The sequence below is a fragment of the Rhipicephalus microplus genome, chromosome 9 (genome assembly GCF_043290135.1).
Source record: "Rhipicephalus microplus isolate Deutch F79 chromosome 9, USDA_Rmic, whole genome shotgun sequence".
NCBI lineage: Eukaryota > Metazoa > Arthropoda > Arachnida > Ixodida > Ixodidae > Rhipicephalus > Rhipicephalus microplus.
In genome coordinates, this window is record NC_134708.1 from 21,794,014 (window position 1) to 21,821,922 (window position 27,909).

The following is a 27,909-nucleotide window of genomic DNA, read 5'->3' on the forward strand; positions in this document are numbered from 1 at the left end:
ATTAAGAATGCATTGTTGTAAACAGATAGTGAGTCACAACTCGGAATTGTGTTCTATCACCTTTGTGCAGAAAATAAAAGGATTTCATTCAGATACCGCTCGTGGTTCTCGCCTTTGATTATGACGTTTCGATCGATGGGGCTTTATTTACACATTAGTGCTCGAGAAACTGATGGTTCGCCGTGAAAAGTGTTGCAAGCAATGGCTCCCAACTGAGTTCATCGTTCCACTTTTCTACCACTTCTTATCGATAAAAATGTTTCAGTACCTTTACGCGCTCACTTTCGGCATCCTGTCGACCTGACGATATTTCAGATCAGTCGTGCACCCGCGTAGGCATCCTGTTTTCCAGAAGCTACATAACATTTTTTTTTCGGTTGCCATTTGAAGTTGTCCACGAGCAAAAAAAAAATATATATATATTTTAAATGTTTCATATTGCCCGCGCATCGCGGTCTTGGGTGACGTGCAAACGTGTGCCAGCGTCATCTGGCGGTTTTCTCCCAAGGCGTTACGCGCTAGCCGGCGCGTTCATCACACTTCCCTATTCTAGCCACTGTACCATCGTTATCTTATCAGAGAAAAAAATTTTTAGTAGCCCCATTATAAAAACGAGGAATACAAGTAAAACTACCAGTAATTTTATCACTTGGCGGAACTTCATTTGGTTACTGCCACGGGGATGTATGCTCCACAGTGTTTGATTACATCAACGCAACTAAAAGATTACCGTGCTAGTGAACCCTAACCTTTTCGGATATTTAGTTTATAATTCGTAGTTATGTCTATCAAAAACAAGAGATGGTTTGACCGCTTGCTCAGCAAACATTTTAGTTTTTTTTTTTGGTAATATTATTTTGAAACTACTTTTTCAGATTGGCTTCCTTTTCATTTTAGTTTCATTTAAGTATCCTGCCGCCCGGTTCTTGGCCCATCCGCCTCTGTGGGTGAGCACCATCCATAAGAGGTCATCATCATCATCATCATCATCACCTCGGGGTTCCAGCCGTGTTACGTGCCTGGGTGTTCGAAGATGCACAGTCATTGCGTCGTCAGCAGCGCGTCGCGCAGACATGTCCCGGTAAGCTCTCTTTCCTTGACATGGCAACACTCGGGCATCCTCGCTGTCAATCTGTCGCTGATCTGATTCGCACTTTTTCTTGTTTTAATACTGGCGAGGAGCGAGGCTCCAAATTGCGCGAAACGTGGGATTTCGCCGGGACATCAAACTCCTTTTGCGTGACGTTTCATGCGCGATTGCCGTTCGTCGTCTTTGGCAATCTGTCTTTATCGCAGGTTGAAACGTACGCGTATGGGTTTAAATGTCACGACCACCGCATTTTTCGATTTAACAAAACACACGAGACGCCGATGTCTTTCACGATGCGCGTTCGATGTGTCAACTACGACCAGGAACGCGTTTATTCGCTATTCACCGATCATTGCAGGGGTTCCAGCGGTCGTTCGAAGTTGGCTTACGCATCAATCCGCGACTTGATCTGCCCCGGGAATTGAAACCGTTATCGATTGGCTGGCTACTTGCCGTTAATTGGAACGCGTTTCATGGCGACGTGCGATTTTAACCATGCTAACAAGCTCGCGTTGGAAGTTGTTTTACGCAATAATCCGTTACCTAATTAGTTTGGCCCGGGAATTAAAACCTTTATTGATTGGCTGCCTACTCGCCGTTAATGGGAACGCGTTCCCCGTCGTGGCGACGTGCGATTCCAAGCCTGCTGAAAAGCTGGCGTTCGGTGACGTATTACGTGATAATCCGCAACCTAATTAATAGGTAGCTTTAGAATAGCGCACCGCGAGCCCTTGCGCTGCGGTCGCTGCCACTGCGCACGCGTCGTAACGCGAGTCTGCGTACGCGGACCGCACGCAGAAAGTCCGAAACTGTGCCCAAAAGTCCCGCATGTGCCCGCAAGCGCTGGTTTTGAGGCTACGATGTCACGGCGACCGAAATTTGGAAATCCCGCGTGTGCCCGCAAGCGCTGGTTTCGAGGCTACAATATGTCATGGCGACCGTGCGTTGCAGTTTGCAGCAGGGCAAACGCTGTATGTAAGATTGTAACGACCGGGTAGCTAGCTCTAGGGCGATGCGTCAGTCGTGGCTGGCTCTCGAGCCGAGAAGAGACACACAATCTTCTTTCTTTCCTCCAGATGGTAGAGCCGCTCTTGCAGTCGACCCACTACGTGTGGGTGGCATTATGACGCCCGCAGCGCGTGCAAACGGTATTCTAAAGCTCTCTAATGTGTCGCGGTAATTACAGCCATTATTTATTGACGACCTACTTGCCGTTATTTAGTGCGCGTTCCAAATCACGGAGATGTGAGATTTCAACCTTGCTAGAAAGCTCGCGTTCTAGGGTTACCGGTATGTGGTTAATACTTTGCCGAGGATATAACTTGACCTGCAGTTTTTTTTTTTTCTTTGCATCGAGAAACAAGGGCGCACATTTCTTGGGTGGAAAGCCGTCCGATGTTCCTCCAGATTTGAATGCACTATAATTTTGTATATCGTGATTAGCACTACCTGCAATTAATGAAAACTAATTCATTAGCATTCAAGCATATGATATTGTGGGGCAGATTGAATGGTTGACTATAATTGACAGTTTGAAAATGAGGTAGGCCCGATCTTTGCTTCCTGGTGGACTCTGTGTGTGTGTGTGTATGTATGTATATATATATATATATATATATATATATATATATATATATATATATATATATATATATATATATATATATATATGAGATCTAACAGACAATAATGCCAAGAAATGTATAGGGGAAGCTATTAGAACCAATGGAATGTAAATAAGAAAGAAAAGTGGGTGAAAAAATAACCAGCGGTGAGCTCACGGCTGGTCATTTTTTCACTCACTTTTCTTTCTTATTTACATTCCATTGGTTCTAATAGCTTCCCCTATACATTCCTTGGCATTACTGTCTGTTAGATCGCTCGTTTTTCCGTGTTTTTACACAATATTAATGAGATCTAACAGACAATACTGCCAAGGAAAGTATAGGGGAAGATATTAAACGGAATTGTAATGTAAGTATGAAGAAAAATGGGTGAAAAGATAACTTGCCGTGGGCAGGATCCGAACCTGCGACCTTCGAATGACGCGTTCGATGCTCTACCACTGAGCTACCACGACAGCTATCCCCCCAGCCACTCATAGCCACTGTATAGGGTTTATATGAGAATTAAACGTGGGAGTGTCGGTCAGTGCCACCAGTAGCCATGGCGGCGAGTGTGACACACTCTTTTGAGCCTGTTTGGCGTTACGTAGCACGTAAACTTGTTACGAGTGGGCAGCTGACCAATAGTCCCTCCTATACAACCTAAAAGCACAAAGTCTACCAGTACGAGACCCTTGTTAATGAATAAGGAAAGAAGTGTATACCTAAAGGCTCGTTTTTCCGTGTTTTTATATATATAAGTGTCCTGGTAAACAATATTTTCTGAAAAAAAAAAACCTGTCATTTCATTTACCATCTTAGGAACTGAAATTTTACTACTTCTATGTCTATGGGGCCCCAGTTGATTTTGTCGCAGAGTTGATCATGATTGTACATTTATTCTGTAGCCAGGCTTGCATGATCATTTCATGCATTTGTATTTATGATGTCACGTGTAAGATGTATATACTTCTTGTGAAATCGCAGTGTGTTATGTGCACCCTCTTCAATCTGTTTGCTGCACCCATTGCTAAAGCTCCTTATTTTCTACATTCTTTGAGTCTTCGATTCCAGTGAGAATTTATATATATATATGGCCATGCGTCGTGAACTTCCGACATATTTTCAAAGATAATTGCTGTGTATTAGGCACATTTAGACCTTGCTTTAAATTTACACCACCCATTCAGAACACTACTTTTGTTTGTAATGAGCAAAATGTTAATAAAATAAATGTTAACGTAATACAAGTTTTCACAGGTTCAAATTAAAGACTCCCGGTATATTGTAGTGTGCATAGCTCAATTCATGCTAATTAAAAAAAAAGTAACACAGTATTCATGGTTCCCTTGTTGGATTTTTGTGGGGCAAATGTGGTTTGTAGTTTTACCCTATAGTTCCAAGCTACCTTTTGGGAATTCGACACGAAATTGAAGGTTGGCAGATGATCAAAGATTGGTGGGTTAAATTTTCAAGCTGCATGTTGCAGTTTGTTTTTGTACTTATCTTTAATGGGCATTTTATATCTTTGCAAACGATTCTAGAAAAACAACAGTTAGCATAGCTTGCATTAAGATTGACTAGGCTTTGGGAATATACATGAGTGTGCTTGCTCTATTTTTATATTTTTAGTAGAAGTGAGGAAATATTTGAGTTTCGAATAAAATGATTCGACCAGATTTTGCAATAGATAATATTAGAAGTTCCGACTAATTCGACAGGATCTAAAGCACGACAGTGGCCGTCAGAGCCACTTGGTTTAGGTGGGGTCGCTAAAACCAAAGCTCACAATCTTACAGCAGGCATTTTCACCAATATCTTGGTTCGAAACCGAGCGCATGCTTACTAAAAAAATTTAAAATTGCGTAATTTATGGTCGCAAAACAAAACACTTTAGAAGGCTGAGGCCCTTTCACAGCTTTGCTACCAAAACGAAGGCACAGACTTTGCGGAGTTTGGTCACGTAGGCTGCAGGTTTATATATAAAGCCTCCCGACTTTGGCCCTCGGAACCCTCAATGATAGCCTTCGCACGTGAAAATGTGTTCATGCTCTCCAGTTGCCACCGCTGCGCCGCTCATTCAGAGACTTCCATCCTTCCCGCACACAATTAACATGCTGCTGCGAACAGGCGCCCAAAAACGTTTGGTCTCGAGCACTCATAATGAAGAAGTATAGCGTTATGGTTGTCAGATATAGCCTATTGCGTGGCCATAGGAGAAGAAAATTGCTGCTGTACTTTCCTCGGTTAGCAGATGGGTCAGAAAAGCCGCTGCCGACTAAATTAGCAGCTCTTCCATTAACATGCTTATTTATAATTTTTCTCAAGAAGTAAATTAGCACGTTATGTACTTGATGGCGGGAGCATATTTAGATTTTTGTTCCTGCTTTCAATTTTCAATGACATCTTTTGTAATAGATACTCGAATGGATTTTTTGGGGCACTGCAGCACTATTCGATTCGATATGAAATTTCACTATTCGCACACCCCTACTTGAAGTCTGTGTATCTATCACTTTCTCTCAATGCCGCTGGCCAATCCTAGACCGTAAAGCTTTGCTATAAAACATCTATAGTGCCTATGTGCCCCAGAAATTTGGCGAATTCCACTACGCACAGCAAAAGTCCTCTAAAAATTATCAAAACTCATGGGCGTCAAGCGCCGATTAGGAGCCACGCATTGCAGTTCCTCTCATTACTCATCTGTACTAGAGTTTGAGTTATGTGTGTCCAGAAAGGGATGTGACACCCAGTCAGGCACTCGTGCCTTTTTGTCACACCTCCTAGACAGGACAAATGTACACATTAGTTGTCTTTGTCTGAAACAAAGTTGAAAGTACTTCGGCGGTGATTGAGTGAGCTCATGCCGGTTTATGGTGCTGGTCATTTTATATCTGCAGCACGTGGCTGAGCTCGACCCCAACAGCTCTGCTGCAAAAGGGCCCTTAAAGTTGAGTGTGTTAGTGGGCCTTACAATCGTAGTGTGGTTGTGGCACCTGAAAATCTTGCAAGTAATCAAGGCAGGGAAGAAGTTTTGCGATGGTGCTTTATTGTCCCCTTCGGTGGCAGTGTGCACAATTGCACGCGTCAATTATGCAGGCGATCCGCGCTCTGTGCATTTCTTCAAACATTCGCGTGGGCCTCTTGAAAACCAGCGGTCATTTCACTTAGCGAGGCTAACTTCTTGGGACTGCAGAAATGCTGATAAAAAGTTGGTAGTGGTTCTAGGTAATTGTTGTATATAGGGTAGATCATTAATGAGAATTAAAAAGGTTTATTTAATCCTGAAATCATGGAAAAGTGCATAAAGGCCCCTTGTAAGTGAACATAGGGAAGTAATGTTTGGTGGGTGTTCTGTATCAAGTATTGGGCTAGGAAGGAGTATACTTGCCATGTGTAATACTTGATTAGGACTAAGAGCGTTGTTAAAACGAGACCTGGGAAGATTGTATTTGGGGGTGTAGATACATGTAAAACAGTCGACTACAGTAGTGGACTGTACCCTACCTGTCACAGTCTTAGCTGAGTGCAAGGATGACATCCCGCGCTGCACCACCGCTCAGTTTGTGTAGTTTTGCAAAAGCAGCGGTAAGTGCGCCCGTGCCTATAAGGGGCACTACAGCCTGGTAAAGCATTTCTAGTTCATCACATAGTAAAATTACGCAGTTTGTTGTGCACAAAAAGAATTGGCACTCATACCATAATTACAACATTTGTCATGCTGTGTATCGATGCGAGAAATAATACTAGGTTAGTTTTACCATTACCTTAACACTTAATCTTGTTGGGCCAAGTGGGGCCAAAGAAAACGACACTTATGAAAGAGACTCTGCCGATCGAATCATTTGGATGTCTTCATTATCTGAAGTTACATGGTCTGATCATGTATAAATTCCAAATAAAGATTCAGGCTTTGTGGACAGGTTAGTTATCATTTAAACTGAGAAGGTACAAATTCAGTTGCTGCTTATGGTATTTAGAGACACAGCAGTACTGCTTTAGAGTATGCCAGTACTATTTGGGATGATGTTTGTCAACTTAAGTATGATCTTTACTAACGCCATAGCGTTAGAGAGGTGCTTGGCTGCTGACCTGAAGGTCGCGAGTCCAATCCCGGCCATGGCTATCGCTTTTTCGGCAGAGGCAAAACAGTAGAGGCCCGTGTACTGTGTGATATCAGTGTACATTAAAGAACACCACATGGTCAAAATTTTTGAAGCCCGCTACTATGGCATCTCATAATCATATCGTGGTTGCAGGACATGAAGCCCTAGATGATAAGTGTTTGCAGATCTCTGACGTCTTCAGCAGTGTGCATGTAATTGCAACAAGGCGCTCCAAAGTACTCAAAACCCAAGTAACCACGGATATCTGGTCGGCATACAACGAAACGTACATTCAGGATATTCCCGACATCCATCAAATGTCCACGAATGTACACTGTGTGTCCAGTGGACGTATATCAAATGTACATAGGTAAAAGTTGTACTATCGCTCGACATCCACCTAGGACAGCCAACATGGACATTTACAGACCCTTCAGAGAACATATATATATACATATATATATATATATATATACTATGTTTGTGTGTATATAGCTAGTGCATATTCAAGAAAAACCTTTCAATGAATTCTCAAAAAAAAAGAAAATATTCGGGGCGGATCCCACATACCTGGGAATTGACGTGCGAAGAATGCAGAGGGAAGGTGACCGTGTTGTAAGCGACACGTCATAAAACGACGCTAAATATATGTACAAACGTTGCACACACAGACATATGTTGAAGAGTTGCAGATGTTTATATAACCAGTCGATTGCACTTGACTTGCGCAATGATACCAACTGAAACATGCGGATTAGCAACGCCAAAAGCTGACATGAAGAGCTGATGCTTGCGAGGAAGCTGGCCCTGGGAACTGCTACATAAATCAACTTCAGCACATGGCACCTAACCAAAAGTGACGTTAACCTGACGTGATGGCTGTATCAAAGGAGTAGATATATAATGTTTATAAAATTGGGTAGGCCACACTGCAACCACTATTGAAGTTTCACAAAGATTAGTGTTTATTTAAAAAGTATTGTTCCGAGACCTGGTGTAGCTCTGTGGCAAAGTGCTTCATTCCGGTGCAGAATGCTTGGGTTTGACTCCAGCTGAGACTTGACATTTATTCTTTGCATTTGTGGGGTCAACGCTACCGGTGTCCTGTATTTCATAACGCTCGCGCGTTAAAATTGCCCATGTGTGTTCTCGTCCTTTCTGAGTAGATATTAAGTGCCATCACCTGTGGCACATACCTGCATACCAGTGGCACATACCCACCTTAGGGTATTTGTCACTGTTTGGTGAGAAGTGTTAGTGTTTATTTAAAAATTATTGTTCTGATACCTGGTGTAGCTCTGTGGTAAAGTGCTTCATTGCGGTGCAGAATGTTTGGGTTTGACTCCAGCTGAGACTCTGACATTTATTATTTGCATTTGTGGGGTCAACGCTACCGATGTCCTGTATTTCTTAACGCTCGCTCGTTAAAATTGCCCATGTGTGTTCTCGTCCTTTCTGAGTAGACTTTAAGTGCCATCACCTGTGGGTATTTGTCACTGTCTGGTGAGAAGTGTTTTACGACGTATGTGGCGGGATAGTGACATTATTCATGTTGTGACCAGCGTGTCATATTCGTAAAACCATCTAACCCTCCCATAGTAATTTTAGTTCACGCCAAGGGGGTGACCACGAAAGCACCCAAACATAAGCGGTCAGATAGATAGATACGCTCAAAGTTGTCGAAGTTCGCTAAGAAATGCTTCGCATTTAAAAAGAAATGAGTCTAAGTGGGCTTTCAAGAACAATTGAGCCTTTCATATCAACATATATCAATGCTAAGAAGCACATAACTTTCAGTCTGCAGTCATGATTGTGAAAGTGTGTACGTAGGTTCACAATATTTCAGTGTTCAATTCCCTTCTGCCTTCAAGTACGATGACTTCTTGAAGGCAGCAATTGCTTCTTTGAGGGTTTATTAAATTAAGTGATTAGCAACAACTCCAACTTGTGCAAGTTTATGCCAATGTTCTTCTAGTAACTGCAATAAGTACATACAGACAAGCACAGGAAAAAAACTAATGGGTGTAGCACGTGCTTCTAAAGAAAGTGCAGAGACGCGGAGCGCGTCCTTGTGTTAAATCGGTTAATAGCAAGGAATATGCGAGCAAATGAAGAACTGGAAGCATGCCACATATTAGCAGGGCCTATACAAATGATGGACAATAGTTAACGTGTGATAAGAACAGATAAATGTCTGATATGAGATGTAAAGAACATACATAAAACACGTGGCCTTATCCGTGCCGTGCGAATGAGCGGGGTTGCTGCTGCTTGGCGTGGTAATCTTTGCTGAAAACAGTGGCAGGCTCGAGTCGCATTTTGGTGTTTCCTGTAGTAAACTCATCTTTTGTAACTTCACATGCTGCTGTTGATGTCCACATGGGCGCACTTGAAAAAAAAAAATCTGCCTTCTGCCGCTCGAAGACCGGCTCAGCGTGGTGGTGGTGGTAGTGATTAGGAGAGGAAGAAGGCGCCTGATTTTTGTTTTTAGCGTACACATGTGCAACACGACACAAACACCTTCCTTTCCCATGCTCCTTCCCTCAGTGCGCGCCGCTGGTCAAGCAGGTTTCGGGACAATGGGCACAATGATGCGAGTTTTCTCCCTACACATCAAGAAGGACACGGCTTACATGACGTGTACATTCGAGAAATCTGAGCAACCGCGGTGCACTGCTTGATGAGAAGTTTTGAGGCCACATGAGTTTGCCTACATGGTGACTGCTATGATGCGCTCGATCCGCATTTTCGTCAGTTCACATACGATAATAATAATACTAAATACATACTTTCTTATGACATATAATACACATATTGAATCAAACAGATTTTTCGGCTTCAGGAAGCAAAATTATTTACATCCTGGGATCAAATGCGGGTGCCGAAATTTGAATGATTTTATAGTAGCATTCTCAAGGAAATTTTACAAGATTGTCACCCGGGTTTCTGCAGAGCTATATATATTTTCACTGCAAACTATTTATACGATAATTGATCAGCTAATGCACATATCTATGGCATGTCCTTATATGGACAGCCAGTCAATGTTCAAAACTTAATGTCCGATCGGACATGCAGTTCGATCGATACAGCTCGATCTGGACAGTTCGGACATCCAGAAAACACCCACTTGGGACATTGATTTTCACAGTACGTCCATTGGCTATCCGTGTTGGATATCCATACGGCCAGACATTTGTATTCATAATGGACAGCCAGCGGATATCCATGGTTACTTGGGAAGTACCATCTTGCTGCTTCTAAAGTTTCTTCAATTCTTACTTGGTGGTTCGCACCATGGTGATCATCAAAAATGTTCTCGCAGTGCTCACGTCATACTACCCGCCAGTGGCTATGTCATTTTCCGACCACGATGACCTTGCTGCACTTGGCCACATATTGGCTCATCTTGTCAAGGCCGTGAAAGCTGAAGAGGGTGTGGACCTTAGCAGGCTGCGGGGAGTTCTCTCGCAACTTCCACGATCAGTGCTCGGTCCTTATAACGCAAATGAAGACACGATAAAGCTCATAGCAAAGCAGTTCCCCGACTCTATCGTTGTAGTCCAGGACAAAGTGTACACACTCGAAGGACTTGGCGAAAAACAGTTCAGGCTGAAAAGCTGTAAGCCGGCTGAAAAGCAACAACAATTAGCCAGTGGAGACCCACCTGCCGAGCTTAACAACGTCGCCGGCAGCATCTCAAAGCTGCTGATGCTCTATGGCTTCGTGTGCTTGGAACCTCCATATTGCGTGAGCGTTTTTTTTGATAAGAGGCTTTTTGATGGGAACAGACACAACGACTTGACGAAGTCTTGGCTTAAGGTAGGTGACCGTGTCTTAATAGACGCTGTGAGAAGCCCACCAGGACACAGGGCGAAATATCAGGCAACCCGTATACAAGCACTGAAAAAGATGCAACAGAACCCTGCGCCAAGTCGGATGCCCAGGGAAGCTGAGAGTGGCGTGATTTATGGGCGTATCGGCACAATCCAAGCAGTGAACCCGAGCCACGGGTTCATTGTGTTTGGACAGGACAATAAACAGTGCGCTGCTTTTTACATTCACGATGTGCACAGATCCTTGCTCAAGCCTAGGAAGAACTTGGATGACATCTTTAAGGTTGGAAGCAAGGTGCAGTTTGACATTCGTTCAAATCCCAAGCCGTCCACCATCGCCAAGTGGTTGGCCACTAACATCACGAAGGCTCCGTGTGATCAGTCCGGGCAAGCGAGCGACAGTGGGGATGAGGCTTTTCTGTCGTACAGTGAAATAGCGGAGCGCTCCATTAAAACAAAAGAGTTCTCTGCACGTAAAAAGTTGTCGGGCATCAGGGGTGCGTTCTACCCGAACTCAAAAAACACGGGCCTTGTCGCGGCCTTCGACCAGAACATCATTGTACGAGTGGTGGTCGACGTGGCGTACTGTGGTGGGAAGAAGCTCAAGTCATTCGTTGAGCTGATGAAGGACTGTTCACTCCAGGACGAAGTCGAGGTGTTCGTGGATGCAGTAGAAGCAGAACAGGACAAGTGGGTGGCCACGCTCATGTGGACTGGTGATCGGCCTCTGCATCCACTTGTCGATCAGAGCGAGTGTGCATTTCGCAGTGCCCTCCCCCTTGCCCTGGCAGATATGCCTGCAGTCCCTTGTAAAGGTACTGACAATGTTGAAGCACCGACCAAGTTTTGTGCCAATGCGGAGCATAACGTGGCAGTCTACCCAAACAGCAAGGGCATCCTGAAGGTCGTCGACGACAACCGTGCCATATGCGAGGTTCAGGAGCCCGAGGGGTGCAGGAACATCGAGTTTTTAACTTTCCACAAGAACAGGGTGCCCCGCGTGGGTCAGTTCAAGAGTGTCCTTCAGGAGGGTGACGTCGTCCAAGTAGATTACCTGGTCTGCACCGTCGGCGGCAAGGACGAGGTGTGCTGCCGCGTCGTGTGGCAAGGTGACCGGCCCATGTGCAATCGGCTCATCAGTCCCACAGAGTTCAGCCTGATGTTGAAGGGCAGGGCAAGCGCTGAAAGGCTCGCCGACGTTATGGGGTAAGTTGTTAAATGGTTCAATGCATCTGCTGAAACGGTGTGGCTTTGAACATTTCGTATAAAGTAAAACAATTATAAACATCTCACGGCTGTCCACTGTATCATGTCTACATGAGCTTTATGCAGGAAATAGTTATTCCCAATTTTCAGGTAGAAAACGCTGCCGCAAATGCCATGCTACGTGCATTAGCTTTGTGCATTAGTAGTAGCACTGTGCAGTTTGGCATTCGCTTTATTGCCAGGTAAAAGTTGTTCGGTCTTCGACAACTGCCTTGATTCCGCGACCTCAAGAATCACTGGCGTGAATATGACCCGTAACAAAATTAGATCTCAAAGGTCATGTTTTTGAGCACTGCAAAAAATGGTGATTGAGAAAGTGGGAGATATGTGATGGCTGCCTTGCTGAGCTTTCTTTTTTAAATGTTTGTATCGGTAGTTTGCTGTGGAATGTTATTGCGCAGGTAAAGGAAATGTGGGCACTTAATCACTTTGTTAAAGCAGGTGTGATGGAAGGGTCGAGAACGCAGTCTGTGCTCAGATTTCGAGCACCAGTTTTATTTTTAGAGCACACGTTCTACTATGCCATGTCTATCAAGGTCATTCATTGCCTTGCAATGGGCTTTACACATTGAAGCCCAGGCGTGGCAGGCGTGACGTTGTGCCATGCAATTTGCTCGCTGTGCTTGCTTGGAACCTCACCAATTCGGTACCACGCAACTACGTAACTTCATTGTTTCTGCTATCCCCAGCAGCCTTTGTGATGTCACCTGTCCCATTAAGTGACGTCATGAGCAACTGACACAGTTGTGTTTAATAAGAACCCATTTGGCTGCTAGCGGGTGCACGCGATGCCTGCTCTTCTCATTGCACAGTGAAAAGGGAGTCTTGGAGAGACGAGCCGAAGAACGCCACTCGGCAAACAAAAGGGCAAGACAAGCAGGGGCATAGGAGTTGCACACATCTTCGTTATCACATGTGTGAAAGTCCTCTAGAGGTGGCTGTAGACTCCAATGCCACTACTAAATTTTGAGCTCCGAGTGGTCCTTGCAAAACAAGGCTAAACATAACCTTTGTTCGCTGCAACTAGGCTTACAATAGTTAAACCTTTGCCAATTCTATTTGGTGGCAACATTTTTCTGTGCAGTGGACAGCAAGGAGGATCCAGAAGCTTACAGGATCTAGAAGCACCCAAGTGGCCGTCAGTCACTGGAATCGTAAGTGACCGCACTGTATCGCCTTTGACCTTCTGGTCGCCGCACTTCAGACATTTTAAAAGTAGAATTGTTTACAGAAGTTGCTACTGCAATCATATATCATGGAAGGGTGTCTTGAAGGGCCATTTGGTACTCTATACATTGATGAAAAATCACTGATGAAACAGGACAGAGGGGGAACAAGCATGCAACAAAAGTGTTGACAAACAACTGTGTGCATTATTGCAAGGGAAAATATATACAGGAAAATGAAAACGAAACAAAAGAATGATGCGTGTTAAGAACATATAATATTGGTGAGGAAGCAACAGTCGCACTGTCTGCTTTGTGTCAAAAGGTAATGCCATTAGCCTGATAAATACACAATTCCCTTTTAGACCAGTGGCATTGCATTTCAATACGTGTCGAACAATGCGGCTGTTTCTTTCTCACCGCGATTATATCGGGCATTTTTTGGTTCCCTTTTTTTTTCATTTACAGGGATGACTGTATTCATGTGTATGGCGATGGATCATGTCTGAATCGGAGTTTTATGTTTGCATTCTGCATTTCGCATATCAAGAGGAAAAAAAAAGCTTCTAACACTCAGCCATCTCACGACGACTCTGCAGAGCTTTATGCAGTACTCTGCTTGATGCTTCACATGTCTACTGCCAATCATTAGTTTGTGGCAATAAGGTTAGGCATTAAAGCTAGTGTGCTGGCTTATGAAAACTTTCACTATAGTGAAAGATTTAAGCCACAGCATATTGTTCCAGTGAGTACCATGCCACTATGAAATCATAGGAAACGATGCAGCTGATTGCATGGCACTAGAAGCACACTAGGAGAATAATATATCTTTGCTGCCTCTACAGATGAGTGATACATCAACAAGGGCTTCCTGTGCGAAATAATAAAATAACAGGTGACACTGCTCATGTGGATAATCTGAAGAAGACGTAGAGCACATTCTTCTACGCTGTAAACAAATATGATGCACCTGGAAAGAATCTTCTACAAAAACTGAATTCTTCGAATAAGCAGCCCTCTTCAATAGCGAAGATCTTCGGCCAATTAATAAAGCACTCGTGCATGTGTAGTTGAATTTCCGAAGGAATCTGTAGCATTGCAAAAGTACTAAATTGGAAAAAAATGTGTTCATGTTATTGTTAATTGGTATGTTTTGCTACAATATTCTTGTTTTCATATTGGAAGGAAATTTTTTTGTGAAAACCTTATTGTTGTTGAAGTTTTAGCGCAGCATTTAATAGATTATTTCTGAGAGACGTGGTCACCATTGACAAAATTTTAGTGAACTTTAATTCTTTGTATGAACATTTCAATTCCGTGCTTCTGTGCTGCGTGGACAAATTTTCGTATTGAAGAACTTTGACTTTGTGCGTGGGTGTTGTATAGCCTTGTGTTTGCTTGCTAATATGAGAGGACTGTTTTACAAGCAGAGGAGTAGCAGGCGCCATGCATTGGCGCCAATTTCTCCTTATATACATTTCTCCTTATATACATTAATAAAAAAAAAATAGACGATAGAGGGAAACAGTAAGTCAGCTTAAACTGAGAGATCATTCTCTGAGAGACCTGTAGCAGTTTTCTCTCTCTCGGGTCCAATATTATGCAGAAAAACATACCTATAAAGTTTTCTCTATAAATTCACGAGAGAATATCTGTACCTCTTATGTTTATTTATTTACTAATGCCTCAACTAATTCAGCATGCTGTTTCACACGAGGACTGGGCTGTTAATAAATTTAATGACTATGATTCAGTGGAACACTTGAAGGTATGCAGGTCGGAGTAGAGTAAGTACCATGTAGAATGGGGTGGTGCATTTCAATAGTACTGAAAGATTGCATTAGTTGACAAGGCAGCATGTTTGGGAACAGGGCGCATCTGTGCTGCTTCACTTCTGTACTCTTCCATCTTCTTCAGTCTCTCGCTGTGCCTAAAAAGTGCATTCCGGTCCCTTGCAGTCTTTATAAAAGAAGAGCGTAGGTACACAGCAGGCTGTACTGGTGGTACAGGCTGCTGTGGTTGTCAGGCAAGATTGAAGTACTAAGAGAGCAACAATAAAACTTGAGAAAAGGGCACAACGTAACCCCTAAGGCATCATAGTTCCAGGTTATCAAGATGTGCTTGAGATATGTTTTGTAACACTAGCTAGTGTGAGGCATCTTTAAAGTAGCGAGCTGCGTCTTCGTACTACGTCAAATGGTTTAGAAAGGTTAGTTAGTTTGATGTGGGCCCCAAGCAGAGCATGTGTATTCCAATTTGGGCCGTACGCATGTTGGATAAGCTAGTAGTTTAACGGTTGAGGGGGCAAGACGCAAGCGTTTTCGAAAATGTTCTAATGTGCGATTAGTTTTGGTAATGATGCTTGTGATGTGAGGATGAAGAAAAGTTGCTGAAGATGCCAAGATACTGCATGCTTTGACAGAAAATCTGCGTTTCACAGCACGTACTCTGGTAGACATACTCTGGTAGACGTTCTGTGTTATAGATTGTGACAGTAAATGACACCATTGTCTGCTAACCCCCGCACGTTACATGGGATGTGGGTTTTGAGATCGGCAATATATATTAGAAAAAGGAGGGGTCCAGTGACTGGGCGTTGGGGTACTCCGGACCGAACAGGGCTTCTGCTAGAAAACGATTATTAGCAGAAACAAACTGCATCCTATTCGTTGAAAAAGCACGAATCCAGTCTAAAACAAAACGATTAAGTGAAAAAAGCAAATAGTGACTGGTGTGCTACTTTGTCGAGCGTCAACTGGAACATTTAGATAGAGGTTAGAGCTAATTTCATTTATAAAAAGTTCATCATAACAATACGATAGAGAACAGGCATCAATGTCTTACTTCTGTCATACTGTCATATTTGGGCCACATTGACTCTGTGACAGTTTCCCGAAAATTGTCACACCTAGAATGTGAAAATGAATCTCACCCCAAGTTTCGGTAAACTATCATGAATTTAATTATGTGGCCAAAGTAGAAAAAACAAGACATTGAAATGTTTGCTATGACAGACGTCGTCTGAATCTGTGATGTCAGGGTGACGCAGCGTAACAATCTGAAGACTTTGCCGCCTATATTTTTTTTCGCATCTTTTCAGATTCTCCAAGCATGCTGTCACAGCTAGAGAGCGCTTCTTGTACTGTGAAATGCCAGCTTAGCAGTTGAAGAAAAAAAAAATCGGTTTTCTTGTTACTGTCTGCATTCTTGTTTTCAACCTCTGGTCTATGCATGAGACTAAACTTGCACGTTTCGCAGGCTTCCTTGACCGCCATGGACGCCGGAGGTCATCCTTCAGCTAAGGAGCCCAAGGTCTACAGCTTTGTGAGCCTGAAGGGCACGGTGATGGAGGTCGATTTATCTGCTGCCATCGTGGAAGTCCGGGAAGGCCCAAGTGTCCGGGAGTTGACGATTACCGTGGACAACTTCTACAATGAGGGACGGCCGTATTTGAACAATTTGACACGAGTGCTGCGCAAAGGGGCTATAATCAACGTAGACTACATGGTGGGCCGAGTGGGCGGGGAGGATTTTGTCCACTGTGATGTGGCCTGGCTGGGCCCAAAACCAAAGGGAGCGCCGCGGCTAACCGAGGAGGAATTCAGGCAGCAGCTCTGCGGCCGCGGGTCCAGCAACACTTTTATCAAAGACTTGCAAAGGCATGCTTGAATCTCCTATCATACATGCTACAACGCGAATACTGTCAGATGTCGATGAAGCTGCCGAGTTATCCGCTAGATCAAAGAAGTTCATCTGACTATATAATAATTTCAACTTCGAATGCAGCAGGTGCTTTGATTTCAGCAAGGAAGGCAGAAAACTGGTTCTAGTCGCTGCTTGCTTGTGGCAAAAAAGTAACATAACAAGAGTTACCCCCTTATTCATAAATGCTCCTCGACTTGAATTTCACTTGAAACCGCTTTCAATTCAGTGCGTTTGAAATGCGTCTGTGCGTTTGTGCTGCCTAAAGACAGCGTGTTCGAAATGCATTTGTGCTGCATTGGAGTTGGTGACACGTCAAGTTCAAGTCAAGCAGTGTTTCTGAATACGGGGGTTTGTTTAGCATAAAATAACTTTTAGCATTCTAGGCTAGCTCTAGGAGAGTTCTAGGTTAGTTCTTGCTTTTGGCTTTAGAGCCTCTCTCTTTTTTTTTCCTGATTGGGCCACTGACCTTCTTTTTTGTTGAACATTTACTCGCTCAACCAAGCGCAAGGCTCACCATCACCCCACATGCTTGTCGTACCTCTTGTGGCTAAACAAAAAACACCGGCATGAAATAATGAAAACCAGTCGTATATATTTACGAACAAGTTCATTGCCAATTATTTATCAAAATTTTTCGTATGTCTACAAGTACTCGTCCTGCTTGACGGAAGTTTATTATCTCTCCGGCATTTCACTTCGCTTGTGCAGGGCCGGTGTGTTTGGACGTGTAAGTGTCGCAACGTGTCATTAGCAAGCATGCACGAGCTTCGTGTTTGTATGAAAGCGCCTTTTTCACCATTCGGCTCTTCATTCTGTGATTTTGTCTAGCACTGCCGTGGTGGTCTAATGGCTAAAGTACCCGGCTGCCGACCCGCAGGTCGTGGGTCGGAATCCCGGCGGCGGCAGCGGCTGCATTTTTGATGGAGCCGAAAATGCTGTAGGCCTGTGTGCTCAGATTTGGGTACACGTTAAATAACCCCAGGTGGTCGAAATTTCTGGAGCCCTCCACTGCGGCGTCTTTCATAATCATATGGTGGTTTCGGGGGTGTTAAACTCCACATATCAATCAATTTCATTTCTCTATATTGTCTTTGTATTTTGTGCTTCAGCAATTGTGAACCAATACTAACTAGACAGATATTTAACCTCTGAATTCTAATTCCATAGCATGGAAGAGCTTGTTTTGCGAAAATTCCAGCATTGGCGTCTGCGTCATTGGTTATGAGCAAAAAAGCTTGTCTATGACCAATAAACCGAGAAAGCTGCAAATAAAATGAATAAAAATTTTTAGAAATTTTCAGTTCCAAGTGAGGACCAAACCCAGGTCGTCTGTATGGCAAGCAGGCGTTCTACTACAGAGCCACAATACGGCGTGACAGAAGCATAATATCGCACCAGGCATCAAAAGATGCGACTTGAACGAGTAGGTGTTTTGAAAGTCCACCCATTACAAAGCGCTCAGATATAGCTAATAATCACTAGCAGCGAAACACAACACCTGTTTACGAATTAGCAGAGTAGTTTGGGCTCTGGATTAATTTTTGCCTCCTAGAGTTTTGTGATATGCATTTAAAAAAAAGTGTAGCACTTCAGTGTTGCAGCAAGAGTTAGTTGATGTTAACGCCTGGTGTTTCATGGTTGGGAAAGCAGAAGGAAAGATCAATTAAAGGATGCTTAAAAAATTGTGGACCATCTTTCCGAAGGGAACTCCGATGAAATGGGAAGCAGCAGCGGTGCACACAGTGTTTACCCCGTTGAAACAGGCGTCGCCGCGGGTGCTAGAAGAATGATTTGAAGCGAATATTGGTAGCGTTTACTCGAGTAAACGTGTATTCAAACACAAAGACACGGGAGGTGGGTTGGGTTTCGTGTAAGTTTCATTGCAGATAAATGAGTCGAAAGAGTAGACGGATATAGTCAAGCGTCCGAAGAACCCGTACGGACACAGCCTGCTAGCCATTTGCAATGGCAGGCTGCGTCCGTATGGCTGCTGCGGACGCAGAACTAAGTCTGTCCAGTGTTTCCACTCGACATGCGGTCGAGTAGTGGAGAGGGTGAAGCGAGGGAGAAGTGTGTTGCGAGCTGGCAGAGGAGCTAGCAGCTGCTTCGGGTAAGGGAGAGAGTGACGTCAATGCGCAGCTGCAACTTGACCTATTTGGCATCGCTCCAGCAACTGCAGCGAGGGGAGCGTGTTGACCCGGAGACACGGGCGGACAGTGTTACACGGGCTAGTCAAAGAGCTGCTTCGCATCTAAAAGTTCTTATGTAACTGAAGGGTTCTCACTAGTACTGTCACACTAACTGATAAACAGAGATGTATACATGGACCAATATACATAAATCTGCACTTAAACGCTTGTCCTGAGTTCTTCAATCACTTATATTGTTTGTTTTTCTTCACCTAACTGTGAGTGTACACCAAAAGACTGCCAATCTTGCTAAGTTGTCAGTGACAACTGTGCCTGCCATTGTGACCCTTGCACCTTTTGCCCATTCTGACTGCAGCTCTACGCTGGAGCTCAACAACCTGTTCAAGGATGCTCAGAGGGGCCCAGCTGTGGGCAACCATCACAAGTCGATGGAAATGTACAGGCAGTCACCGCAGGTGAACATACACCAAGAGGATGCGTGCCAGCCACCGACACGTTCCCATCCGTGCATCGGTATCCAGCCTCAAACTGGAGCTTACCAGCAAGCTCCACAGGTGATGTCACAGGTGAACATCTGCCCACAGAAGGATGTGAACCAAACACGTACACTGTTGCCTTCACGCACCAGCACACATGTGCAACCAAAAGCCTATTCGCCACTCCCACAGTCAATGTCTCTAACTGACAATAGCAACTTACAAATGGAAGCGTACCGGGAATCTCTACGGGTGGCATCACAAACTGCGGACACCTCCTTGCAGATGAAAGTGGCCCCTTCTCGTACCTCTGAGCCCCATTCTACAGATACAAGACATCTGCCAGAACTGACATCAAGTAAGGAGGGTCTTCAACTGGCTTATTGCCTGCGAATGTCAGAAAATCCATGCTAAAATGCAGTTGTTTTTTGCAGGTGACGGTAAAGCCAGACAAGGAAATTTTCCTTTCAATGTGAGTATGCAACACACTTTTGTGCTTCTTTCCCATCTACTATTTTCATGACATCTATTGGGTGTTTACTGCACGTTCTCTCGGAATGGAACGTACCCTTCATTTAGAAATAATGATTGACTATTGAAAAATGTGTCCAATACTATATTCATTTTAACATTTTAATAGTGGAGCTGTTTAAGCTTGGTGCAAAGGAACCTACAGGAGAAAGTTGCCGATTGTACACCCATAGCCACCTAAAAGCGGCAATTTAGAACAGGCAGCGCTCAACCGTGCGAACGTGGCAGCGGGAGCACCGACGACTGTGTACGGTCGACATCATCAGAGCAGATCGGCTGAGTGAAAGCGATCGATGTTCAGATGTGTCAGAGACACACGCTTCTGTGGTGCAAAGCTGAACATACCTGGGCGTGTATGCTTAATAGTAAGCGAATGTGTGTTGAGAAGCTTCTAGCATATCATAGCCATGGATTGTACAGGACAGCACTGGTTTGGGAAAGGGCAGTGAGGGTAATGAGTGATAGGAGAGGGAGAGGCAAGGAAAGCAGTAGGGAAGGGTAAAGCATTGCATAACCTTGTAAATATAGTTTAATAAGGGGATGGGAAATGGAAGTGAAGGTGAAGAACAGTGATGCGGCGCAAACGGAACAATGAGAGGGGGTGTGATTGCGGCACGATTCTACTCCTTTTCTATGCATGCTTTTCGCCGCCATTAGCAGTCTGCGATTGGTCGTAGCATATCAATAATCAGCGATTGGTCGAAGCATCGCTCTGACCAACTGCGGATGGCCAACGGTGGCAAAAAGCATAGAAAAAGCTAGGAATATAATCGTTCCGCAATTTCACCCAGGGTATACTATAAATTACAGCATAGTGAGGGGTAGAAAAAAGTAAGGATTATAGCATCGCTAGGATACTTACAGCATAGAGTAGTCATTAATATAGTAGTATATCAAGGGAAATCGAAAGTGAAGTGGGGGCAATAAGGGAAAACGGGAGAGAGTAAAACATGTAGCCATGTATAGTATAATATAGTAAGTGGTGGGAGATGCGTGGCTCAGGGGAGGGGAGAGGAGAACAGCATAGCTATTATAGCATAAGCACAGGGTGAGAAACTGAAGTGAGAGTAAAGGGGACGGCAATAGCCATGTCTGGTTTGGCAAGGTGGTTGGAATGAGAACTGAAGGTACAGAGCAAAAGGTCACCAGCTCTGCTGTTTTTTCAGTCCTCTGTAGCTGCCCCCAATTTTTTTTTCTATTGAGTTGCTGCAGATTGCACTGCACCCATTCGACACCAATGCAGGTTGTAAAATGGTTCCTGCCTTTTCTAGTGAGTCAAATTAATTGCAAGGGAATGAACTACCTAAATTCACAAGGCAGTTTCAACTAGGTCAGTCACAGGCTTCGGGTTTTGAAGTACGAATGTGGACATTGTGAATGGAAGGTCAAGGACTGTTTAAGACCTCATGCTTAGGTGTGTTTCTTACTTGGGGATCCAAATACTCTTAACTTTGTAGACTTTTGTTGCGTTTCACTCCTATTAGATTGTTGCTACTGCAAACTGAAGTCGAACCCTCAATCGCATTTGGCTGTGCAAAGGCACTATACGCCAGCACTATGAGCATCTATGCATGCATGGTGTCCAAACCTAAATAGGTGCCTTAAGCACCTACTTAGTCTACACGATATAATACTGCTAATAACTGCACATATGTACGATGTAAAAATAGTTCCTGTGTGTCTCTGGTGACACATAAAGTGTATGTACTTTGGGAGGAACTACGCAATGTGCATGCTATGTCTATGTCCATGCACTAATACGAGATAGCCAGCATGATCTGTGCAGGAAGGAGATCGGTCACAAGAACGGCCGCTGGGCTCTACTACTCATGCGATCGCCTTATAATTGTGTGTTAGTTCGAACAATACAGAACCTTGTTGCGTGTAGCAGCACCTACATGCTGCACATTTTGATATGCCTATCCAGGAGGAAATGTACAAGCGCATTGTGGAAATGACGAAAGAAGAGGTCTGGGCCCAGATCTGTGCAGAGATCAAAGATGCTTTGCAAGACTGGCAAAAACAGGTCTCAGAAAACGCTCCAACATCGCAAGGTCAGGGCGACGACGGTACTGCAGTGGGGACTACCGAATGGCAACCACGCTCGGGGTCCTGTCCAAACGTATCGCAAAAGCCAGATGTTGCTGCGGCCTCTTCGCGGCCATTAGAGACATTCTTGGATGCGGCTGTGCGGAAACGGGAAGTTAAACCGCCACCTGGGTTCCACATCCCTCCATCATCCGCTCTGGTGGAACGGAAGCCAGAGCCAGTGAGCATCGCTTCTGCTCGGCAGACATCGAACATTTTGCATCAGCCAGGTGCCTCCTGGTGCGCGTCCACGAGCCAGTTTGAAGGACATCCACAGGCCAGTTCCAACATAAATGCCACTTCTGTTGTGCTAGCAGAATCACCTGTAGCGGCAATCCATTCCTCTTGGCACTTTTCGAATGTGCCCCAGCAGCCTGGTGTCGCCGCAGCTTCTTCTCCTGCTCGGGTGTCGCAGCAGACATGGCTTGGTGGAGGGCAGCCGTCCAGCTTCGAGATGCGGCAGGACGTGAGCCCGTTTCAGGGACATGGAAGTAACCAGAAAGACGTGCAGGACTTCGGCATTGCGTTTGACGATTCGTTGGTGGAGGGCGAAGAGCTGTCGGAAGATGACATCCGCCGGCTTGGCTTGCTAGACCCATAGCGTAGAGGTAAAGAGGCACATTTTCATCTTAGGAGATAAGATACTGGTATACTTAGGAGTAGCCAGAGAAGCCAAACTGGCACAGTGTCTCAAGGCTGGAAGATCCAAGGGCGAGTCTAGAGTCCACTGGATATTGTCACCTGGCTGCTTGCCATGGCATTTCGCATGAGGGGTTCACTAAAGCCACATGCTATAAATATGATTACCAAGCTCTCATGATGGAAGAAATTACATATCTTTGCGCCATAGATGAGCTGTGAGCTATACCTTTTAAATGCATTTTTCTCAAGATCCGTTTTTGAGCAACTGCTTGAAATGAGACATGATAATTTTGGTACTTCTGATTGCTAAATCACGATGAAATTTTGCCCGCATATCTCTTAACACATGAAGGGTGCAAATTTCTACTTTAAACCATAATTATTACGAAGCTACAGAAAATCATTAGTATTGGTGGAGAATTCTAGGAATTCTGACATTACAATTATTCTTATCCATTAAAATGTCTTATATGCACTTTCTTGATAGTTATTTGTATAGAGTTTAATGGCATAAAAAGATGCGAACCATATTATTTAGTCATGGCACAAAACGAAAACTGCGCAACTTACAACAAAACCAATTACATATTTGAAATCAGCATGAAAGTTATATAAAGAGAGCAAAAAATTCTATTTTGTAATGATAGGGGGAGTGAATAAAATGTAGAAAAAGACAGTGACGCTAGACGATCAGGATGATAATTTTCATGGTGTGGAACTGGCTGAATGTATTATTGTTATTTTTCAGAATTCATGAAGGTGGTCATAGTGAGAAGAGACAAAGCAAGAAAAAAAATAAAGCGTTTGTTTTGTGGAGTTCTATTGACTGCACGCATTTTCTCTTTTGTGGTCTCTTGGGTGCCAACTTATTTTTTTCTCTATGAGAAGAGGTGCAAAATTATGCAGGATACTTATTATAGCTTGTAGAACGATAGCTTGAATGCTAGAGAAAAGCCCATTGGCTGTGAATCTGTAATTCTACCAATATTGTCTAGATTATACCCTATTATGCATTAGATGTTAGGTTGGCTCATTTTCGCCAACTTGGTTAAAGCAGTACTAGTACAAAAAAACACTCAGCTGTAGACACTGAGAAAATGCTACACTTCTGAGTGTAATGTCAGTGTCTATGGCTGAATGATTTTTGTATTAGTACTGCTTTAATCAATTTGATAAAAATGCTACACATATGAATGTAATGTCATAGTGCTCAGTTTGCACTATCGCGGCCGTGTGTTATGAAAAACTACTCGGTCTGAGACTGAATTGGGACTTCCTGAACATAGTCGTAAGCATGAGAAAAAATTAATGGATGGGGAGGAAAAAAATTACAATACTACGCATAGAGATCAAGAAGTTCAGCAGTATGCTTTAGGAGATATGTAAGAAACTAATTCTTTGATAAATGAGCTAAGGGTCATTGATTTTGATTCAATTCAATATAGAAAATGCATTACCTTTAGTTCGAATTTTCGGCATGAAGTTTTTGTGCAAAGAATATCTAATGTTGGTGTTTAGAAGTGAAGGAGATGGGATGATGAAATGGGCCATCTATTTTGATTTGCTTAAAGGGCTGCTCACCAGGTTTGACAATTTCAAGCTAAAGAGCGCAATGCGTACAGCGTACATGGGGTGTGCACGATCACGTCTGCCAAATATTGCAATGCTACATGCCACGGATATGGGTCGAATTTCAAGATGAACGCTGCTTTCCCTTCCCTTTGCGGGCGCGTTTGGAGAATGAGGGCATGACGTTGACATAGGAATTGCCCTTCGTAGACGGTAGTGGTGCGATATTGGTCCTCTTTGCCGTGGCCAACAGCAGCACGTAACATGGCAAAAATAATTCGCATGACATGTGTAGTTTATGTGAATTGTTGCCTGAATAGCTGAATATAACTCGAGAGAAGTATTGAAAGATGCCTAGGGAATGTGTGCATCTTTTTCATTTTTTTTTCCTGTGAATTTCAATGAGACACGGGTGCAAATGTGTCTTCGATATTCATACTCACTTGTGTCCCCGTGGTTAGCGCTGGTCAACAAAATGCCGCCGCTCACGTGCCGAGGGGTTTGGCTCATTTGGGCACATCAAGCACACGTGACCTCTTGGTCCGATGTCCGGGTAGCAAAGGTATTTGGCTTGCGAAGGCTACGCGGGGAAAGTGGCAAGAGTTTCGAGTTTGTCCTTGCATCATCCTTTCATGTCGCTTCAAAATACCAATTTTTTCGGCTTATACTGAACTTATTGAAAGTTTTTTTGTGGCATAATGCTCGCCATCGGACACAATCGCCACAGTCAAACTAAAATTTGTTATAGGGCCTGGTGAGCGTGGCCCTTTAGATAACCAGATTGTTAGACTCTACCACTGTACTGTACTGTAAGTACATATTGACATAGAATAGCTGTTTGGAATGGCTGCTATACAAGCTGCAAATTACTATTCTGATTGCTTTGTTCTAAACAGTCAGTAAGGGTACAAGGTGAGTATATGCTAACAGTATACTAAGTATGCTGAATAAAAGTACTCTGTGTTGTCTAGGAATTGATGTCCGAGTTCTGAGAGTTCTGAGGTGAAAGATGTTGGTACCAGTGTGTTAAGCATATTCATGTGCCAATAAGAGTTTATGCGACACGCTGTGTGTTCAGGGGCAGTGAATTGGTCGTTGGAGTGGTAGTTAAACACAACAGTATTGAGAATCTTGTTTTACAGGAATACTCCCAATTCGCTGAACTATGAATTAAAGCGTACTGGGCACTCCACAGCTTTACTTGTACTGCAGTCGGTTACAACTTGGGAACCAATAGCGCCGCCCTCAAAACCAATTCATCCGTGCGGGAGAGTCTTACTACATGGTTTCCATTGAAATCGTAAGTACATTCTCGCTACTAACACAAATACTACACACAGTTATAATTTAGGTTAGGTTAGGTTACAATTGTACAGGTCAAGTTTGTGGTCGCTACTTGAAACTTTATATTTGACAAAGAGAGATGCCAAAATCTTTGCAGAAATTGCGCAGAAAGGTAACATTTTTTTTTACTGAAACCAGGGGCACCAAGAAGTGTCTGTGTAAGGACACCACCAATCTGAATTTTGATAGTCTCGCCTAAATTAGTAAATGTGGTTAAGTTAGCCACTTATGCAAACTTTCTCGGAGTAGTTGGAGCTTACATTTATTTTTATGTTGACATTCTAAGATAGTTGAACACTGCCAATGTTACACATTTTCTCTTCCTTGTGGCATTGCTTAGGTGCCCACTGAGAAGCTTGTCTAGCTAGCAAATGGAGCTCAAGCGTTGTCCTAGTTTTTTCTTATCCAGCTCTGCTTCTTGAAGCTAGTGCCCTAAATGTGGTGTTAACACATTAGCTTGCAGTGACCTTTATATTGGCAGTATGAAGGGAAAACAACTGCTAATTGTTCAGGCTATCCTGAACCCTGACTGGGAGCCTTGGTAATGAAGCCACAGTCTAGTTTACCATCACACTCTGGTTACAAGTCCATGGTTGCCTACCCAGAGCAAAACCATCAAGCCTGTTTCAAATAAAGTTCCTGCCTGCTTATTGTATTTGTGCAATTCTTATGGGCACCGTTTCTTTTTTGCTGAGTGTAAACTCGCCCACCAACATGTATTGTAAACAAATTGGCAGTTACTTTTTATTTTTATTTTCAGTTTGCAGGCCTAAGGTAACATTACCTGTGCCTTACAATAACGTCACACTTCAATAAGTCTCAAATGCTTGATGTAATAGAAACTCCTAAAAACTATTTAAAATGTGCTGGATTGACGGCAAAGCACAGCTCCCGACGCTTCCAACCATGTTTTGTTGAGATGCCACTAGGAGATTTTTTCAGCCTCAATTCCAGTCGTAGGTGTAGAAAGACGTAAACATTGATTCGGTGGTTTCTCAATGCCGAATGAAATGTCTAGTTTTCGTGAAATTATTGCAAAAAGACATGAAAGTTGCTTCACGTCTGCTTTCTCTAGCTACTTGGGGGGGGGGTCTCGGTGTCTCTTGAGAAAAGAGACGAAGACTTCGACGAGATCACCGCTTCGCAATTGGCGCAAATAGGGAAGACGTGACCCAATTCTGTGCCCAGTCCTTATGGCACGACTACATCGGTTATAAATATTATCCATAAAGTTCTACCCCAGGACCTACTGCCAATTGTTAACCATTCTATTCTAGGCTGCTGACCCGCAGATCGTGGAATCGAATCTCGGCTGCGGCGGCTGCATTTCTGATGGAGGCGGAAATGTTGTAGGCCCGTGTGCTCAGATTTGGGTGCACGTTAAAGAACCCTAGGTGGTCAAAATTTCCTGAGCCCTCCACTACGACGTCTCTCATAATCGTATGGTGGTTTTGGGACGTTAAAACCCACATATCAATCAATCAATAACCATTCTATTAGAAATTCATACGTACCATTCATTTGGAAAATTGCAAAAATCATTTATTTAATAAACAAGGTACAAGCTAGGTTTACATTAGATAACATCAGGCCTACATCGCTCACATCGAATCTGGTAACACTAATAGAGAGAATCTGACACATTCATATAGACAATTGGTCGAATGAAAACAATCTTGAGCCCATGTTAAATTGGCTTCAGGCATGGAAGGCTCCATCTGGTGTGCCCATGTCGACTTAGAAAGTAGAATACAACTTGCTCGTTATAAGACGAGTTACTGCTTTAGTAACTCTGTATATTTCAAAAGCATATACAGTACGGAACATTTTTAAGTTTACTACATCACTTAATTGCATGGGTTTATTCCTTTTTAAATGGCAGATAATTTCATTGCTCTCAATCTTGTTTGTCTTCTTTCACAAGCAAACTAGACGGCTCCAAGGGTCTGTATTGGCCCCACCACTATTTAATACGCTCTGTTACTGTGGCACACATGCAACAGGAGAATGACAGACAGACAGATGAACGTTATTTGTATCCTGGGAAGAAGGTTCCTAAGGGCTTCTCTAGGACAGCACCCGTACCGGGGTCGCGGACAAAGGTACCTGATCGCTTTGCAGGCTCTCTAGCCCGCCCGAAGTTGTTGCGTAAGGTGTGGAGGTGCGATTTCCTATAAGAAGTCTATTTCGTTGACCTGATGCTTCCTTGTTGAAAAGCGCAAGCCAGTGTACCGCCACATCAAATGAGGCAACATGGCGAGTTGATCGTATGCCAAACAGTTAGGGGAAATGTTCGTATACAGGGCCGCAGTGGCCGGTGATGGGAAAGAGCTAGT

At 43.7% G+C, this 27,909-nt stretch overlaps 1 protein-coding gene across 1 annotated transcript; it reads left to right on the plus strand.

Annotated features, from left to right (window-relative positions):
* The first annotated feature begins 999 nt into the window (after nt 1-999).
* Nucleotides 1,000-23,476, plus strand: LOC119164919 (uncharacterized). Its single transcript, XM_075873295.1, has 8 exons — nt 1,000-1,081; nt 10,126-11,842; nt 12,987-13,056; nt 16,327-16,727; nt 19,279-19,757; nt 19,834-19,871; nt 21,858-22,626; nt 23,409-23,476. Exons 2-7 carry the CDS (start codon nt 10,155-10,157, stop codon nt 22,617-22,619), a joined length of 3,438 nt encoding a protein of 1,145 aa, XP_075729410.1. The 5' UTR covers nt 1,000-1,081; nt 10,126-10,154; the 3' UTR covers nt 22,620-22,626; nt 23,409-23,476.
* Nucleotides 23,477-27,909: the final 4,433 nt, after the last annotated feature.